This window comes from Otolemur garnettii, unplaced genomic scaffold, assembly GCF_000181295.1.
Source record: "Otolemur garnettii isolate 467f Iridium unplaced genomic scaffold, OtoGar3 scaffold00272, whole genome shotgun sequence".
In the NCBI taxonomy this organism is placed as follows: domain Eukaryota; kingdom Metazoa; phylum Chordata; class Mammalia; order Primates; family Galagidae; genus Otolemur; species Otolemur garnettii.
In genome coordinates, this window is record NW_003852667.1 from 392,950 (window position 1) to 413,034 (window position 20,085).

The following is a 20,085-nucleotide window of genomic DNA, read 5'->3' on the forward strand; positions in this document are numbered from 1 at the left end:
TGTCACTCTTCACACATGATATGATTGTACATCTCAAAGCCCCAGGACTCAACTACAAAACTCCTACAAGTGATCAAGGAATATAGCAGCATCTCAGGATACAAACAAATACAAATCTTTAGCCTTTATATATACCAACAATAATCAAGGTCAAAAAACAATCAAGGACTCTATTCCCTTTACAATAGTGCCAAAGAAGATCAAATATGTGGGAGTATACCTAACAAAGTATGTAAAATATCTCTATAAAGAGAAGTATGAAACTCTGAAAAAACAAGTAGCTGAAGATGTTAACAAATAGAAAAATATACCATGCTCATGGCTGGGAAGAATCAACATTGTTAAAATGTCTATACTACCCAAAGAAATCTACATATTTAGTGCAATCCCTATTAAAGCACCTCTGTCATACTTTAGAGATCTGGAAAAAATAGTACTTCATTTTATATGGAAACAGAAGAAAACCTCAAATATTGAAGACATTACTCAGTAAGAAAGAGAAATCAGGAGGAATAAGGCAACCAGAATTAAATCGATAGTGATAAAAACAGCATTGTACTGGCACAAAAATACAGAGGTAGATGTATAGAACAGAATTGAAAACCAAGAGATAAACCCAGACAATTATCATCATTTGATGTTTGATAAGCCTATCAAAAATATAAATTGGTGGAAAGATTTCCTATTTCACCCATGGTGCTGGATGAATTGACTGGCGACTTGTAGAAGACTGAAACTGACTCCACAACTTTCTCCTCTAACAAAAATCGACTCTCACTGGTTAAGGATTTAAACTTAAGACATGAAAGTATAAAAATTCTTGAAGAGAGTGTAGAGGAAACACTTGAAAAAAATGGCCTGTGGGAATACTTTATAAGGAGGAACCCCTGGACAATTGCAGCAACATCAAAAATACATTACTGGGATCTGACCAAACTAAAAGCGTTTGCACTGCCAAGAACACAGTAAGTAAAGCAAGTAGATGGTCCTCAGAATGGGAGAGGATTTTTGCAGGTTATATTTCTGAAAATGGTCTAATAACCAGAATGCACAGAGAACTCAAATGTATTAATAAGAGAAGAAGAAGTGATCCCATTTAATTGTGGGCAAGACACATGAACAGAAGGTTCGCTGAAGAAGGCAGGTGCACGGTCTACAGACACATGAAGAAATGATCATCATCTTTAATCATCAGAGTAATGTAAACCAAAACCCCTTTGAAATATCATCTAACTCCAGTAAGAGTAGCCCACATCACAAAATCCCTGAACTGGCATGGATGTGGAGAAAAGGGAACACTTCTGCACTGCTGTTGGAAACGCAAGCTAGTACGTTCCTTTTGGAATGATGTTTTGAGAACACTTAGGGATTGAAATGTAGACCTGCCACTTGATCCTGCAATTCCTCTACTAGGTGTATATGCAAAAGACCAAAAATCACTTGGCAAGAAAGATATTTGCACCAGTTCATTGCAGCTCAATTCATAATAGCCAAGTCATGGAAGAAGCCCAAGTGCCCATCAACCCATGAATGGGTTAATAAATTGTGGTATATGTATACCATGGAATACTATGCAGCATTAAAAAAGATGAAGACTTTACCTCCTTTATGTTTACATAGATGGAGCGGGAAAATAGTCTTCTTAGTAAAGTATCTCAGGAATGAAAAAAAAAATCCAATATACTCAGTACTACTATGAGACCAATTTATAATCACTCATGCTTTCATATGAAAGATGAATCACAACTATAGCAAAGTATGAAGGAGGGAAGGGGAGTGGTTTAATAGAGGAAGGGTTAATGGTGGGACCACACCTATGGAGCATATTGCAAGGGTATGAGTCAAATCTATCAGGTACAGAACACAAATATCTTAACCCTGTGATTATATAAATGAGGTGAAAGCTATGTTAATTAGTAGGGTGTAAGCACTCTAATTTGTATAAATAATGAACACATTGAAACCCACAAAGGCATAAATGATTTATGACACGTATGTTCTATGTATATATGAATTAATAAAAACAGAAAATAAATAAATAATTCATAATAGAGTTTGCTTCCCTTCCCTCTCTTCTGCTTCCCTTCCTTCTTTTCTTGCCTCTTCCAATTTTTTGCTCTGTGCTCTCTTGAATTTGGCATATATCATTGTCATATATTTTCTTATAATTTTCATACATATGTATGTATCTATAAAGATTATGTGGCATTGTTTTGTATGTTTTAAAGCTAAATAGATAAAGGTAAGATAAAACTATATACTATACATAGGAAACCAGGTAGAATGATAGAATGGGATTTAGTGTAGAAAATGTCTTGAGGCCATAGCTTTTAGATTGTGTGGTGAGTTTATCAATACTACATTATTAAAAATAAGTAAATGAATAAATAGAAAAATAAAAGCAGAACATATAGACTAGTGATGAATGTCTCTCATGGAATAGAGTTAGGATTAATCAAATTCTGTGTATATGAATATAAAACAACAGTAACAAATAGGCAGCATACTCTTTATGTCTATCTATAACTTTTGTTTTTCTTTCACAGGAATATTTATGATATTCATCTACTTCTGTACATGAGCCTCTTTTATTCATTTTTTCCACCTTTTATCCTGCCAGACTAGGATTTTTTCTGAAAATCCTGGTCTGTGCCCTACTAGCTACTCTTACCAGTCAGCTCCCTTCTGATATTCAGAACACATTGGCCTGGCTTTAGATACCTAAACACAATCTAGGAACTCATCCAGCTTATTTAACACCTGGTAAGCTTGCCAATGTTTTGGAGGAGGAAAACCCCCCTGCTAGCAGTGCTTGTGTGGCTTACTGCTTCATCAGTAGTCTTATAAATCTCCCATCAGCAAACTCCTATCAGCAATCTTACAAATACATCAAATGATTGATACTAGGATCTGAGAAAGTTAGAACTGGTGCATAGGCTTTTTCTAAGAGTATCTAGTTAGCCAACTGGCCAATGTCAGGCCATTAATCTAAGCTGCCAAATTTAGACCAGAGCAGTTCCAATTGGTACTCCAAATCAATAACAGTATTAGGGTCCTACTGTACACGTGTGTCAACTTTTCTGTTACCTACTCTGCCTTTTCTTCCCTTCCGCATAGGACCTGATTCGGAGAGATATTCTGTACTACAAAGGCCGCATTGACATGGATAAATATGAGGTAGTTGACATTGAAGATGGCAGAGATGATGACTTTAATGTCAGCATGAAGAATGCTTTCAAGCTTCACAACAAGGAAACTGAAGAGATACATCTGTTCTTTGCCAAGAAGCTAGAGGAGAAAATACGCTGGCTTAGGGCTTTCAGAGAAGAGAGGAAGATGGTACAGGAAGATGAAAAAATTGGTAAGTGACCTAAAAGGAGACAGAAGAATATGGCTATAAAGAACATAGAGAGTTTGAATTGATTTACATTTTTTCTAGAGTCAGAAAGAAAATGTCTTTTGCAAACTGACCCAAGTTACTTTTATGCTCCCTGATTGATTACTTTTTAGTAAATACCAATAGCTTCCATCACCCAGGGGCAGGGAGGTTGGCCTCTACTACCATCTCATTACTAGATAAGAATATTACACTGAAAGCCAACATTAGCCTTGATTCTCCCAAACATACCAATAAAAATTTCCTTCTTTTTTTTTGTTTTTTTGTTTTTTTGTTTTTTTGTTTAACAATTGTCACAGGCTTTTACTGAAATCTTGAAAACACAGTACAGTGGTAAGCTTCAATGACGGTGTCAAGGAGTTTTTCTTTTTTTATTAAATCATGGCTGTATACATTAATGCAATTATGGGGTACAATGTGCTGGTTTTATATACAATTTGATATATTTGCATCAAACTGGTTAACATAGCCTTCACAGCATTTTCTTAGTTATTATGTTAAGACATTTATATTCTATACTTAGGAAATTTCACATGTACCCTTGTAACATGCACTGTAGGTGTGGTCCCACCAATTACTGTCCCTCCATCCATCCTTTCCCCACCCCTCCTCTCCCTTGGAGTTTTTCTTTAACTGCCTGATTTCACTCTTTTTAAAAACAACTTTATTAAAATTAATATGGGGGTACAATATTTAGGTTACATTGTTCTCACTTCTGGGACAAAATTCCATTTGTAGAAGAGCCCTCATCCAGGGGGCATGTCATATACCCTCACAATGTGCACATTAGGTGAGATCACGCCTCATGCCCTCCCTTCCTCCTCCTGCCACCCTCCTATTTCGCTCTAACCCTGAACTGGACTATAATAGTGTTTTATTGTTCTTAGGAACATGTAATTGTTTATATATTGATTTCATATTAGTATGGAGTACTTTGGATATTCATCTTTCACTTCTTATGATACTTTACTAAGAAGAATATATTTCACCTCCATCCAGGTAAATGTAAAAAATGTAAAGTCTCCATCTTTTTTTAACATAATCTTCCATGGTATACATATACCACAATTGTCGATCCATTCATGGGTTCATGGGCACTTAGGTTACTTCCATGACTTGGCCATTATGAACTGAGCTACAATAAACATTCTAGTGCAAATGTCTTTGTGGTAAAATGATTTATGTTCTTCTGGGTGGATACCTAGTGATGGGATTACAGTATCTGATGGAAGGTCTACATTTAGATCTTTGAGGATTCTTTATACTTCTTTCTAAAAGGGCTGTATTAGTTTGCAATCTCACCAGCAGTGTTAAAAGTGTTACCTTCTCTCCACTTCCATGCCAGTGTCTGGTGTTTTGGGACTTTGTGATGTGGGCTAATCTTGCCAGGGTTAGGTACTAGGTTAGAGTGGGTTTGATTTGAATTTCTCTGATTATTAAAGATGATGAGCATTTTTTTCCTGTGTTTGTTGGCAATTTGTATGTCATCCTCAGAGAAGTTTCTCTTCAAATTACTTGCGTACTTATAGAGAGGGTTGTTTGTACTTTTATTATTGTTTAATTTGAGTTCTCTGTAGATTATAATTATAAGGCCCTTGTCAGATTCGTAACATGCAAAAATCTCCCATTCTGAGGGTGCTTTGCTTCATTTGTAGGACTCTTAGCTGTGCAAAAGCTTTTTGGCTTGATCAAGTCTCAGTTATTTATTTTTGGTGTTGCTGCACTTGATAGGGAGGTCTTCCTCATAAAGTTTTTTCCTAGGCAATATCTGCAAGTGTTTTCTCCACATTCTCTTCTAGAATTTTTATTGTTTAGTGTCTTAAATTTAAATCTTTTATCCAACAGGAATCAATTTTTGTCAATGGTGAGAGGTGTGAGTCCAGTTTCGGTCTTCTGCATGTGGATAACCCATTCTCCCAGCACCATTTGTTAAATATGGATTCTTTTCCACATTGCATGATTTTGTTAGGCTTATCAAAGATGAAATGACAATATGTGGCTGAGTTTGTCTCTAGATTCTCTATCCTACTCCATAGATCTTTATCTCTATTTTTGTACGAGTACCATACTTTTTTGTTCACTATACCCTTGTTATATAACCTGAAATATGACAATGTGATGCCTCCAGAATTGTTTTTATATCTAAGAACTATATTTGCTATTCAGGTTCCATATGAATCAAAGTACTATATTTTCAAGATTTTATATTTTTCTGGTTCCATATGAATCAAAGTACTATATTTTCAAGATTTTTAAATTATGACATTGGTGCTTTGATGGGGATTGCATTAAATCTATAGATTGCTTTGTATAGTATGGACATTTTAACAATGTTGATTCTTCCCAGCCATGAGCATGGTGTGTTCTTCCTTTTGTTGACATCTTCTGCTATTTCCTTTCTCTAAGTTTGATAATTCTCTTTATAGAGATCTCTCACTTCTTTTGTTAGATATATTCCCAGGTATTTCATCTTATTTGGTAGTATTACAAAAGGAATAGAGTCTTTGATTTTGTTCTCAGATTAATAATATTTGGTATATATGAAGGCTACTTATTTGTGGGTATTGATTTTGTAAACTGAGACATTGCCGTATTCCTTGATCACTTTGAAGAGATTTTTAGTTGAGTCCCTGAGTTTTTCCAGGTGTAAGATCATGTCATCTGCAAAGAGGGAGAGTTTGACCTCCTCTACCCTCATCTAGATTCCTTTGATCTCCATCTCTTGCCTAATTACAAGGGCTAGGACTTGCAACAATATGTTAAATAGCAGTGGAGACAGTGGTTCCAGATTTCAGTTCCAGATTTTCTGGTTCCAGATTTCAGTGGGAATGCTTTCAGTTTTACTCCATTCAGTATGATATTGGCTCTAGGTTTGCTGTAGATGGCCTCTATCAGCTTAAGGAATGTTCCTTCTAAGCCTATTTTCTTGAGTATTTTTATAATGAAAGGATGCTGGATATTGTCAAAAGCCTTTCCTGTATCAATTGAAAGAATCATATGGTCTTTGTTTTTCTAAGAATAATGATTCTATTTATGTGGTGTATTATATTTATAGATTTGTATATGTTCAACCAACCAACTCTGTGTCTCTGGGATAAAACCCACTTTATCATTGTGTATAACCTTTTTAATGTGTTGCTATATTCTGTTTGCTAATATCTTATTGAATGTTTTTGCATCAATATTCATTAATGATATTAGTCTATACTTTTTTGGGGGTTTTTTTTGGGAGGGGGTCTTTTCCTGGTTTGGAGATCAGGATGATATTTGCTTCGTAGAATGTGTTGGGGAGGATTCCTTCTTTCTCTATATTTTGGAAAACTTTATGCATTATAAGAACTAGTTCCTCTTTGAAGATTTGATAGAATTCCAGTGTGAAGACAACTGGTCCAGGGATTTTCTTTTCAGGAGAGATTTTGTATAATTGATGATATTTTAGTAGTTGATATTGGTCTATTCAAGATTTCTAATACTTTCTGGCTGAGTTTTGGAAGCTATTGTTCTTCCAGATATTGGTTGATCTCTACATTTTCATATTTCTGGGAATATAGTTTTTTATAGTAATAGTGGAGAATCGTTTGTATATCTGTGGCATCTGTTGTTATTTCCCCTTTATCATTCCTGATTGTAGCCATTAGAGATCTTGTGTTTCTGTTTCTGGTTAGTCTAGCCAATGGTTTATCTTTCCAAAGAACCAACTTTTTGTTTCACTGATCTTCTGAATAATTTCTTTGTTTGCAATTTCATTTAGTGCTGCTCTAATTTTGCTTATTTCTTTTTTTCTGCTAGGTTTGAGATTAGATTGTTCTTCCTTTTCTAGTTGTTTGAGATGGCCCATTAGGTTTCTGACTTGCTCTCTTTCCCTCTGAGGACTGCCTTTGCAGTATCCCACTGTGTTTGATAGTTTGTGTCTTCATTATTGTTTTTTTTTTTCCAGGAATATGATGATCTCCTTCTTGATCTTGTCAATGACCCAGCTATAATTCAGCATAGGGTTATTTAGTTTCCATGACTTTATTTGAGTATGAAGACTTCTGTTGCTTTTGAGTTCAACTTTTATTCCATGATGGTCTGAGAAGATACAGGGGATAATTTCTATCCTTTTGAATTTGTTGAGGTTAGCCTTGTGACCTAAGATATGATTAATTTTGGAAGATGATCTGCAGGCTGATGAGAAGAATGTGTATTTTCTTTTTAGAATAAAGTGTTCTATAAATGTCTGTTCAGTCCATTTGTTCTAGAATTGTGTTTAAGTCCATTATGTCTTTATTTAGTTTCTGCTTGAAGAATCTGTCCATACTCCAATGGGGTGTTAAAATCTCCAATTATTATAGTGTGGGAAGATATCACATCATCCAGATCAGTTAGAGTTTGTTTTATAAACTCTATATTAAATATTGAAATCTCTTCATATTCTGCATTTCCCTTGACCAGTGTGAAGTGTCCATCTTTGCTTTTCTTTATTTTTGTTTTTATGAATCCCATTGCATCTGCATACAAGATTGCAACTTCAGCCTTTTTCTTCTGTCCATTTTTCTGGAATATTGTTGTCCATCCCTTCACCCTGAATACTGATTTATCTTTTGAGGTAAGGTAAGGTGAGTTTCTTATAGGCAACAGATATCTGGCCTGAGTTTTTGCATCCAGTCGGCCAGCCTCTGTGTCTTTAAAGGAAAGAACAAACCATTCACATTAATTGAGAGAATTGATAGAAGTGGTAGAGTTTTGGTCATCTTGTATTTCAGATGTCCAGAGCTTAATGTTGTGCCTCTCACCATTGTGGAAGCTAGGCTTTGTTCTTTAATTTCTGGGTAGGTTTACTTTAATGATGTACCCATCTGTTGTTTGTTATGAAGAATGGGTCTGAGTATTTCCTGTAGAGCCGGTTGAGTCACAGCAAACTTCCTCAGCATGTGAATGTCAACAAAGTATTTGATTTCTCCATCAGAAATGAAACTAAGTTTAGCAGTGTATAGGATCCTGGGCTAGAAATTGTTTTGTTTAAGAAGGTTTAAGGTCAATGACCATTCTTTTCTGGCTTGGAATATTTTGGCTAAAAGATTTGAAGTCATCCTTATACTTTTTCCTTTGTAAGTACAACTTTTCTTAAGCCTGGCTGCTTGCAGAAGTTTCTGCTTCATATTAATATTGGCAAAATTAATTAAAATGTGTCTAGGAGATGCTTTGTCTGGATTGAGTCATGCTGGGGTTCTGAAAATATCTACTGTTTGAATTTCTCTGTCTCTTGCAATACTTGGGAAATTCTTTGCCATAATGTCTTGAAACAGAGAATTTGTGTCTATGGGACCATCCTCTTCTCCTTCAGGAATCCCTATAATTTGAATGTTTGATTTCTTGGAATGATCCCATAATTCTCTGTTATTTTTCTCCATTTTTCTGCATCTTTGAATGCTTGGAATAGTTCAAAAGTCTTATCTTCTTTATCTGAGCTTCTTTCTTTGCACTTCAAATACCTTTTTTAATTCCTTTAGCTCTGCTATATCTTTCCTCATTAAGTCCATATCCTTGGTGACTTTGTCTTTGAATTCATGAATTTCTTGAGATAACTTCTGAACTGTTTTTGGTTCTCTGTTTCCATCTTTTCTTCCAGTTCTATTATTTTATTTGCCATTAATATTCTAAATTTCATTTCTGATATTTCAACAATTTCTCTGTGGATGGGATTCTCTGTTGTATTTTCTTTGACGTGTCCAGGAGGCATTGATCTACCCTGATTTTTCATGTTGCCAGAGTTCTTTAGTTAATGCTTCCGCATGAGTATTTTCAGCCTTTTACTCTTTTTCTCTTTATTAATATGTTAACTATACTTTTTTAGTTGTATTGATAAATTGTCCCTGGTGAGTCTACTCCTCACCATTGCAGTGTCACCACTGCACTAAGGCAGAAAAGTGGTGAATCCAAACTTCCAGACAATGCCTCCAGGGGAATAAGAATCAGTAGGCAGTACTGGCCCAGATCAATGTCTCCCTGCCAGTGCTGGCTCTGTGCATCAAATCAAGTTCACAAGGCTGCTGAGCTGACAGTGCTGGTCCAGAGTTCAGGAAAGATGCTAATTCACTGGGAACCATCCAAAAAGTTGAGTGCTGAGAGCTGCAGCTCTGTTGACAGCATAGGCCCAGAGCTTAGACAAAGTCACTGAGGTGCTAGGCACTGCCTTTCCAGTCAAGCTCAGGGGACTACCGCCTGGTGGGGGCTGCAAGTCTGAACTTTAGATAAGAGTCACTCAGGCATAGTGCACAGCCCACCCACTTGAGCTCAGAGAGCCTCCACCCAGTGGAAAGTGTTAATCTAAAGTTCAGTCCAAAGTCACTTAAACCTCAGCTCTGCCCACCCCATTTGGTGGAGGCCAGAGGTCCAAAGTTCAGTCCAAAGTCACTTAAACCTGGCCTCACCCACCTTATTGAGCTCAGAGAGTACCACCTGGTGGAGGCCAGAGATCCAAAGTTTAAACCTCGTCCTTCCCCCACTACACACACCCAATCAAGCTCAGAGAATCTTGTCTGGCAAGGCCAGAAGTCCAAAGTTCAGCCCAAAGTCACTTAGACACCCTCCGGCCCATCCAATCAAGCTCAGAGAGCCATACCTAGCAAGGGGACAGGTCCAAAGTTTAGTCACAAGTCACAGTAGTTTACACACTGGCTCTGCCCATCCAGTGGAGCTCAGCAGTTGTCATGAATGGAAGAAAACAGCTGCCTGAGAATTTATGAGGAGCTAGAGATGGGTAGTGTACCCTTTCTGCACAAAAGCTTGGACTGTTCTGCTACTGTTCTCACACTGTATTTCGGCAGCCAGCAGACTTCCCCAACTTCCCAGCGAGCTCATCAAACACTCATCTGCCTCTTCAGGAGGCAGTCATTCCAGCATCTAGGGTGGGGGAAGAGTGATCTGGGTGCTCAGGATTACAGGAAAAATATTTGGTCTCTTGTGCCAGACAGAATGGTGTCCAGTCTTAGTGGTGGGACCTCAATTATAATGAAAGAGAACTTGGATTTGGCAACTACTCTCTCATGGGATAAGGTCGGAAGACTTTTGATCCCAGTTTTCTGGCTGACTGGTTACCCAACACAGAGCTCCTGTTGGGGGTGAGGGCTCTCCTCTGGTAGCTGGGCTCATACTGTTGTTTTTCTTCTGCTTTCTTGTTTCTGCCACTTGGTTCAGGCTGGGTGATGTGTACCTCATGCAGTCCTCAGAGCTCTCATTTCATTCCATCCACTTCAGTCTAATATCTCTCTCTTTGGGCATGAGTCTCTGGAAAAAGCTGCTTCTGTCAGCCATTTTCTCACAATTCTCAAAAATTTATTTCTAATCCTCAGAAAACACAGTTTCTGTCTTTAACACTCTCTTATGGAAGTGAATTTTTACCTTAAAACACCTGTATGCTCAAGTTGACAGAAACTATCTCTAGAAAAAGGGCCTACTCATCAAATCTTGGTGCAAAAGGGTTGTCCTATCCTTCCATGTTGGCAGTTGATATGGTCCAGAAGTAAGGAAGGATAGTCAAAAATGCCCATTTAATCCTGGTCTTCATCTCAAATCTTAGGTAAAGTGCATACTGATAGCTTACTTTGCGTCTCATCAGAGTCAAATTATTTTGAACAATTAATCCAGTGATTTTCAGCTGGTGCGTCACAACACACCTGGTGTATCCTAGCACGCTGGTGTGCCATAACAGGATCTTAGGTGTGCCACAAAAATTTTTTAAGGTAATTAAATTATTTTTGGAACTTCAAAGCACACTAAAGTGCACATACTAAAATTAAAATATCTTTAAATTGATTATATGAGTAGATCATTGTTATAATAAATAAGAATTTTGTTGTTATAATAAATAGATACCTGCTTATTTCAAATGTGGGTGTGTATGCCTTGAAAAGTTTTGTGACATATCCATAGATGGTGCATTTGACAATGATTTGATTATGAACATAGATATGTGTTGAAATCATCCATATGACTCCTTTGAGCCACAGGCGCCACCCTATAAACATTTTGATGTCCTATTTTTTTCCTTCTTTTTTTTTTTTTTTTTTTTTTTTTTGCTAAAAACCAAGTTGGCTGAATCTCTCTTTCTCTGTCCACACCTGCCTTTCTATGGTATATAGGTATAATTTTGTATTCTCATTTTTCACTCACATTTATTTATATCATTAGATTTCTATGAACTCATTTAATATTTTGAATCATTTTTATGGATGTGCCATAATTTTATTTTTTTTTTAACTTTTTCTGGTATTGGCTCAAATTTAAACTTATAACCAGTGAAATCTCCTAGGTTATTTATTTATTTATTTCTCTTTCAAGTTAATATAAAGGTACAAATTTTTAGATAACATTGTTCTCGCTTCCAGGTTAAACTTCCAGTTGTAAAAGAACCTCTCACCCAAGGGGCGTCTTATACACTCCATGAAATGTAGAAGAAATGGACCAACCTGGAAGCATATTACCTTCTAAAACTCAGCTAGAAAGAATTATACATCTTAAATAGACCAATATCAAGAACTAAAATATCATCAATTATAAAAAATCTCCAAGAAAAGAAAAGCCCTGGACCACATGGTTTCACACCAGAATTCTAGCAAACCTTCAAAGAGGAACTAGTTCCTATAATATATAATCTATTCCAAAATATAGAGAAGGAAGGAATCCTCCCCCAGCATATTCTATGAAGCAAATATCACCCTGATCTCCAAACCAGGAAAGGACCCAACAAAAAAAGAAAACTGTAGACTAATATCATTAATGAATATTTATGCAAAAGTTTTCAACAAGATATTAGCAAACAGAATACAATGACACATGAAAAAAATTACCCACCATGATCAAGTGGATTTTATCCCAGAGACATAAGTTTGGTTCAACATACATAAATCCATAAATATAACTCAACACATACATAGAAGCAAAAACAAAGACCAAATGATTCTTTCAATTGATGCAGAAAATGATTTTTATATTGTTTTTTCCATAAATCATAAATGTGTACAATTATGGGGTACAATGTGCTAATTTGATATACAATGTGGAATGCTTACATCAAACAAATTAACATAACCATCAATTCATTTGTTGTGGTGAGACATTTATACTCTTAATAGATTTGAAATGCACAATTGCATTGTACACAACAGGGGAGGTCCCACAAAATACCCTCCCTCCTCCTGCTGTACCCAGTCTTGTCCCCTCTCATTCCTCTTCTCTCCTTCTTTCTGGACTATAGTTGTGTTTTATCATTCATATGAACATGTAGGTGATTACATATTCATTTCATAATAGTATTAAGTACAGTGGATACATTTTTTTTTCATTGTTGAGATACTTTACTAAACAGAATATGCTTCAGTTCCATCCAGCTAAACATAAAAGATGTAAAGCCTCCATCCTTATTTATGGCTGCATTGTATTCCATGGTATACATATGCCACAATTTGTTAATTCATTCATGAGTGGATGGGCATTTGGACTGCTTCCATGACCTGATGATTATAAATTTGTTTGCAATGAACATTTTGGTACAAATGTCTGTGTTGTCAAATGATTTTTAATAATCTGGGTAGATACCTAGTAGAGGAATTGCAGGATCAAATCATAGGTCTATTTATTGTTCCTTGAGAATTCTCCAAACATCTTTACAAAAGGGCCATATTAGTTAGAATTCCCACCAACACTGTAGAAGTGTTTCCTTCTTTCCACATCCATGCCCACATGTGTAATGTTGGGATTTTGTGATATGGGCTAATCTTACTGGAGTTAGGTGATATCTGAAAATGATTTTGATTTGTATTTCTTTGATGATTAAAGATATTGAGAATTATCACATGTATTGGTTGGCCACTCACCTGCCATCTTCAGAGAAATTTCTGTTCAAGTCTCTTGACCACAAAGAAATGGAGTTCTTTGTTGTTTTCTTAGCTATTAGTTTGAGTTCTCCATATAATCTAGTTATCAGACCCTTGCTGGAAAAATACACTGCAAAAATCTTCTCTCTTTCTGAAGGCTGTTTACTTTACTTACAGTGCTTTTGGCTGTGCAGAAGTTTGATCAGATCCCAGTAATATATTTTTGGTGTTGCTTTGATTGCCATGGGGGAGTTCTCCTCATAAAATATTTTCCGAAGCCAATTTCTTCAACTATTTTCCCTGTACTCTCTTCTAGTATTTTTTATGTCTTAAGTTTAAATCTTTTATCTAGTGAGAATCAATTTTTGTTAGTGGTGAAAGCTGAGGGTCCAGTTTCTGTTTTCCAGTGGTCAATAGCCAGTTCACCCAGCACCATTTATTAAATAGGGAATCTTTCCCCAAACAAATGTTTCAATAGGCTTATCAAAGTTCAAATGAGAATAAGAAGCTGGGTTCATCTCTTGGTTATTCTGTTCCACAGATCTACCTCTCTATTTTTGTTCCAATACCATGCTGTTTTGATCACTATAGATTTACAGTATAGCCTGAAGTCAGGTAATGTGGTATCTTCTGATTTGTTTTTATTTCAGTGTAATGTATTGGCTATTCGAGGTTTTTTTCTGATACCATATAAAATGAAGTACTATTTTTTTCACATTCTTTGAAGTATGACAATGGTGCTATAATGGGTACTGACTTAAACCTTTAGATTGCTTTGGCTAGAATGGAAGTTTAACAATGTTGATTCTTTCCATTCATGAGCATGGTATTTTTTTTTCCATTTGTTATAATCTTCAGCTATTTCTTTTATCAGACTTTTGTAATTCTTCTTATAGAGGTTTTTCATGTCATTTGTTAGATTAATTCCCAGATATTTCATCTTCTTTGGCACTACTATAAAAAGAATAGAGTCCTTGGCTATTTTTTCAACTTGACTATTGTTGGTATATATAAAAGCTACTGATTTGTAAGTACTGATTTTGTATTTTGAGATGCTGCTGTATTCCATGATTACTTCGAAGAGTTTTATAGTTGAGTCTCCGGGGTTCTCCATGTATAAGATCATATCATTTGCAAAGAGTGAGACTTTGATCTTCTCTTACCCCATCTGGATACCCTCGATCATGTTCTCTTGCCTGATTGCAATGGCTAGGGCTTCCATTACTATGTTGAATAGTGGTGTAGACAATGGGCATTCTTGTCTATTTCCAGATCTGAGTGGAAATTTAACTCCATTTAATAACATGTGGGCTGTGGGTTTGCTGTAGACTTGATCAGTGTAAGAAATGACCCGTCTAAGCCTATTTTCTTTTCTTAAGTGCTCTGATCATAAAAGGATATTGGATATTATCCTGAGCTTTTTCTGCATCAATTGAGAGAATCATATGGTCTTTGTTTTTTTATTTTATTTATGTGATGTATTATATTTATAGATTTACATATATTGAACCTACCTTGTAGCCCTAGGATAGAACTAGTTTCATCATGCTGTATCATTTTTTTGATGTATTGTTTAATTCTGCTTACTAGGGTCTTATTGAATATTTTTGCATCTATATTCATTAATGATGCTGATCTATAGTTTTCTTTCTTTGTTGCATCCTTTCCGTGTTTGGGGATCAGGGTGATATTTGATTCACAGAATGTTCAGAAGTATTCCTTCCTTTTCTGTTTTGGAAAAGTTTATGTATTATAGTTCCTCTTTACAGGTTTGGTAGAATTCTGATGTGAATACATCTTGTCCTGGACTTTTCTTTTTGAAGAGATTTCATATAGTTGATGTTATTTCAGTGCTTGATGTAGGTTTATCCAAAATTTCTAATTCTTTCTGGCTGACTCTAGAAAGATGGCATGTTTCCAGGTATTGGTCCATTTTCTCCTGATTTTCATATTTCAGAGGATAGAGTTTTTTGTAGTAATCATTGAAGATTTTATTGAATTTCTGTGGTATCTGTTATTCCTCCTTTATTGTTTCTGATTGATGATATTAGAGATTTTGCTTTTCTGTTTCACTTTTGGCTAGCCAAAGGTTTATAAATTTTGTTAATCTTTTCCAAAAAACAACTTTTTGTTTCATTGATCATCTGAATGATACTTTTGTTTTCAATTTCATTTAATTTTGCTCTAATTTTGGTGATTTCTTTTCATCTGCTACATTTGGGATTGGAATGTACTTCCTTTTCCAGTTGCTTGAGATGACCCATTATGTTGCTGACTTCCTCTCTTTCCAATCTCTTGAGTAAGGCTTGCAATCCTATGCATTTACATCTTAGGAATGCCTTTGCAGTATCCCACAGGTTTTGATAATTTATTAAATCACAACTATGTACATTAATGCATTTATGGGGTACAATGTGTTGATTTTATATAGAATTTGGAGCGCTTAAATCAAACTGGATAACATAGCCTTCACCTCAGTTACTTAAGTGTGGCATTAAGACATTTATAAACTACTCTTAGTAGACGTAACATGTACCCTTGCGATATGCAACATTGGTGAGTTCCCAGTGATTAACCTCCCTCCAGCCAGCCTCCTCCCTTCCCTCCCCTCCACCTACTCTTCCCTCCTTCACTCTGGACTATAGTTGTGTTTTAACATTCATATGAAATTGTGGGTGATTATATACTGCTTTTGTAATACTACTGAATACATTAGATACTTTTTTTCCCATTTGTGAGATACTTTACTAAGAAGAATATGCTCCATCCAGATAAACATAAAAGAGGTAGTCTCCATCTTTTTAAAGGCAGCATAATATTCCACAGTACATATATAGCACAATTTGTTAATCCATTCATGGGTCGATGGGCACTTGGGCTTCTTCCATGACTTGGTAATTATGAATTGGGCTGCAATAAACTTTCTGGTGCAAATATCTTTGTTGTAAAATGATTATTGGTCATCTGGATATATACCTAGTAGAGGAATTGCAGGATCAAAGGGCAGCTCTCAGTTCCCTCAGTGTTCTCCAGATATCTTTCCAAAAGGAATGTATTCCCACCGGCTTGCATTCCCACCAGCAGTGAAGCAATGTTCCTTTCTCTTCACATTCACACCAATGTCTGTAGTTTTGGGATTTTGTGGTGTAGGCTAATCTTACCGGAGTTAGATGATATCATAAAGTGGTTTTGATTTGCATATCTCTGATGATTAAAGATGATTAGCATTTTTCCATGTGTTTGTAGGCCATGCACCTGTCTTCTTCAAAGAAGTTTCTGTTCAAGGCTCTTGTGCACAAAGCAATGAGTTTATTTGTTCTTTTCCTATTGATTACTTTTAGTTCTCTGTGGATTCTAGTTATCAAACCTTTGTCAGAAACATAACCTGAAAATATCTTCTCCCATTCTGAGGGCTCTCTGCTTGCTTTACTCACTGTGTTCTTGGCTTTGCAGAAGCTTTTTAGTTCAATCAGATCCCAGAATATATTTTTGGCGTTGCTTCAATTGCTGGGGGGTGGGGTCCTCCTCATAAAACATTCTCCCAGGTCATCTAAATGATGCTTTAGATGACTCCTTCTGTTCTCATGCAGAAGCCTATAAATTTTTCTCTTAGTACTGCCTTTGCAGTATCCTGCAGGTTTTGATAATTCATGTCTTCATTGTCATTTTGTTCCAAAAATTTTGTGATTTCCTTCTTAATCTCATCTTTCACCCAGTTATCATTTAGCAGATGGTTGTTTAGTTTCCATGGTTTAGTTTGAGTATGAAGATTCCTGTGGCTCTTAAGTTCACCTCTTATACTGTGATAGTCTGAGAAAATATAAGGAATAATTCCTCTTCTTTTAAATTTGCTGAGGTCAGACTTGTGTCCTAAGATGTGATCAATTTTGGGGAGTGTTCCTTGGGCTGATGAGAAGAATGTGTATTCAGTTTTATTAGGATGAACTATCTTGTAGATGACTGTTAAGTTCATTTCTTGTAGGGTCAAGTTTAAGTCCAATATTTCTTTGTTTAGTTTTTTTTCTTGGAGGATCTATCCAACACTTCCAAAGGGGTGTTAAAATCTACATTATAGTGCAGGAAGATATCAGATCATTCATGTCTGTTAGGTTTTCCTTTGTAAATTGAGGAGCATTCTGGTAGGGTGCATAAATTTTAATAATTGAAATCTCTTCATGTTGAGTGTTTCCTTTGACAAATATTAAGTGACCATCCTTATCTTTCCTTACCATTGTTGGTTAAAAGCCTATTGTATCTGCTAATAAAATTGCAACCACTGCTTTTTTCTGATTTCCATACCTTCGCCCTGGGTCTACTTTTATCCTTTAAGGTAAGGTTCTTGTCTGCAACAGATGTCTGGCCTTATTTTTTGTTTCCAGTTAGCCAACCTGGGCCTCTTTAGAGCACAATTTAAACCATTCACATTAATTGAGAATATTGGTAAACATGGTAGTGTTTTCATTGTTGTTTTTCAAGTGTCCAGTGGATATTATTAATCTTTTCACCATTGTGGATGTTAGGTTTTGTTCAAGGCTTTCTGGGTGAGTTTTCTTTGGTGGTAGAACATTAAGCAGATTATTATGGATGATGAGTCTGATAATATCCTGGAGAGCTGATTTAGTTTTGGCAAATTTCTTCAACATGTGTAGCTTGGAAAATTATTTGAATACTCCATCACAAATCAAACTCAGTACAGCTGGACACAGGATCCTGGGCTAAAGGTGGATAATTATCCTCTTCTGGCTTGAAAAGTTTCAGCTGAGAGATTTGCCATCATTCTATTATTCTTCCCCTTATAGATTCTACTTTTCTTATGTCTGGCTGCCTGGAGAAGTTTTTCCTTCATGTTAACTTTGGCAAAGTTAATTTCAATGTGTCTAGGATGTACTTTGTTTGGATTGAGTCATGATAGGTTTCTGAAACTTTCTGTTATCTGAGTTTTTATATCTCTTGCAATGCTTGGGATATTCTCCTCTATTTATATCTTGGAGTACAGCATCAGATCTTTTAGGACCATTCTCTTCTCCTTCAGAAATTCCTGTAAGGAAAATGTTTGTTCTTCTGGAGTGGTCCCACAACTCTTTCATGGAATGATCCATTTTTGCTCTCCACTTCTCTGCCTCTTTGAGCATTTGGGAGCATTCAAAAGCTTTGTTTCCAACTTCAGAGATCCTTTCTTCTGCCTTTTCCACTCTATTACTGAGAGACTTTACTGTATTTTGAAGCTCCTAGAATAACTTTCTCATTTCACTGAGCTCTGCAACCTCTTTTGATATGATGTCTAAATCCTTGGAGATTTTGTCTTTTAATTCATTGATTTCTTGAGACATCTTTTGAATTACTCCTTTAATTTCCAATTTCATCTTTATTTTGATTCTGTTAATCTTATTTACCATCCATATTCTGAATTATATTTCTGACATTTCAGCCATTTGTTTATGAATGACATCTTCTGTTGTATCCCCTTTGTCATTCGTTCCTTGGAGGAGTTGATCTTCTCTGATTATTCATGTTGCCAAAGTTTTTCCTCTGGTTCCACCACATGATTCTTTTTTACAGTTTGGCTAGAGAAGGTGGTAGGGTGATATTGGATTCAGGGCTCCAAGAGTTGTAGTTAACCAGCCCTTTACCAAAGACTGGTCTCAGGACTGGTGACTGTGGCATTTCTCCTATAGCTTTACAAAGGTCTCTTTCAGTTCAGCAACCTGAGATTCTGGGGACCTGATTGGTGTGATGGGGCTAGGTGGCTCTGTCTTGTATTCAGCCATCCTCTATCTAATTGTAGTGAATTGGTGTCTTTGGGCTGAAATCTCAGCTGGGGAGAGATACAAACAACGAAGACACCCCATTCCCCACCAGCAACAACTAGAAGAAGAGAATCATTCCCTCCCACTGCAATACAACCGGGGCTCAACCTTGGAGGTTTCCTGGTTGGCCAACCAAGGTCAAGAGTTACAAACAGATTGTCCCAGGCAACACTCATTGTTCAAGTGGGAGACTTCAAAAGGTCTCCAGCAAACAGACAGCAGGGGTCCACTGTCAGTTCCAGTGTGACTCCCTCTGGTGCTCCATGGAATCAGAATGGCCCGCCCAGCAAAAAAGTTAGTTCAGTGGAGAAAAGGGAACACTTATGCACTGCTGGTGGGAATGTAAGCTAATGCGTTCCTTTTGGAAAGAAGTTTGGGGAACACATAGTGAACTAAAAGTAGGCCTGCCATTCAATCCTGCAATTTCTCTACTAGGTATATATCCAGAAAACCAGAAATCACTTTAGAACAAAGATATTTGCACCAGAATGTTTATTGCAGCCCAATTCATAATTGCCAAGTCATAGAAGAAGCCCAAATGCCCTTTGACCCATGAATGGATTAACAAATTGTGGTATATGGTACCATGGAATATTATGCAGCCTTAAAAAAGATGAACACTTTACCTCTTGAATGTTTATCTGGATGAAGCTGGAACATATTCTTAGTAAATTATCTCACAAATGGAGGAAAAAATATCCAATGTACCCAGTACTATTATGAAACAAATATATTATCACCCACACTTTCATATAAACAATAAAACACAACTATAGTCCAGGATAAAGGAAGGAAAAGGAGGGGGAGGCTATAAGGGAGGTTGGGTGGAGGAATAGTAATTGGTGGAAACTCACCTATGGTGTAGATTTCAAGGGTACATGTCAAATCTATTAAGAGTAGATTATAAATGTCTTCACACAATTATTAAGTAATTAAGGTGAGGCTATGTTAACCAGTTTGATGTAAGCATTCCAAATTATATATAAAATCAGCATATTATACCCCATAAATGCATTATTGTACA

The 20,085-nt window shown here is 36.2% G+C and overlaps 1 protein-coding gene across 8 annotated transcripts in view; it reads left to right on the forward strand.

The window, feature by feature from the left end:
- Positions 1-20,085, forward strand: part of ARHGEF9 (Cdc42 guanine nucleotide exchange factor 9) — a 290,995-nt gene that overhangs the window by 251,822 nt on the left and 19,088 nt on the right. For all 8 annotated transcript variants that reach the window (XM_012813510.1, XM_003802991.3, XM_023508746.1 and 5 more), the window contains one exon: positions 3,118-3,361. In XM_012813510.1, coding sequence (XP_012668964.1) covers positions 3,118-3,361 — 244 coding nt within the window. The remainder of the gene's footprint in view (positions 1-3,117; positions 3,362-20,085) is intronic.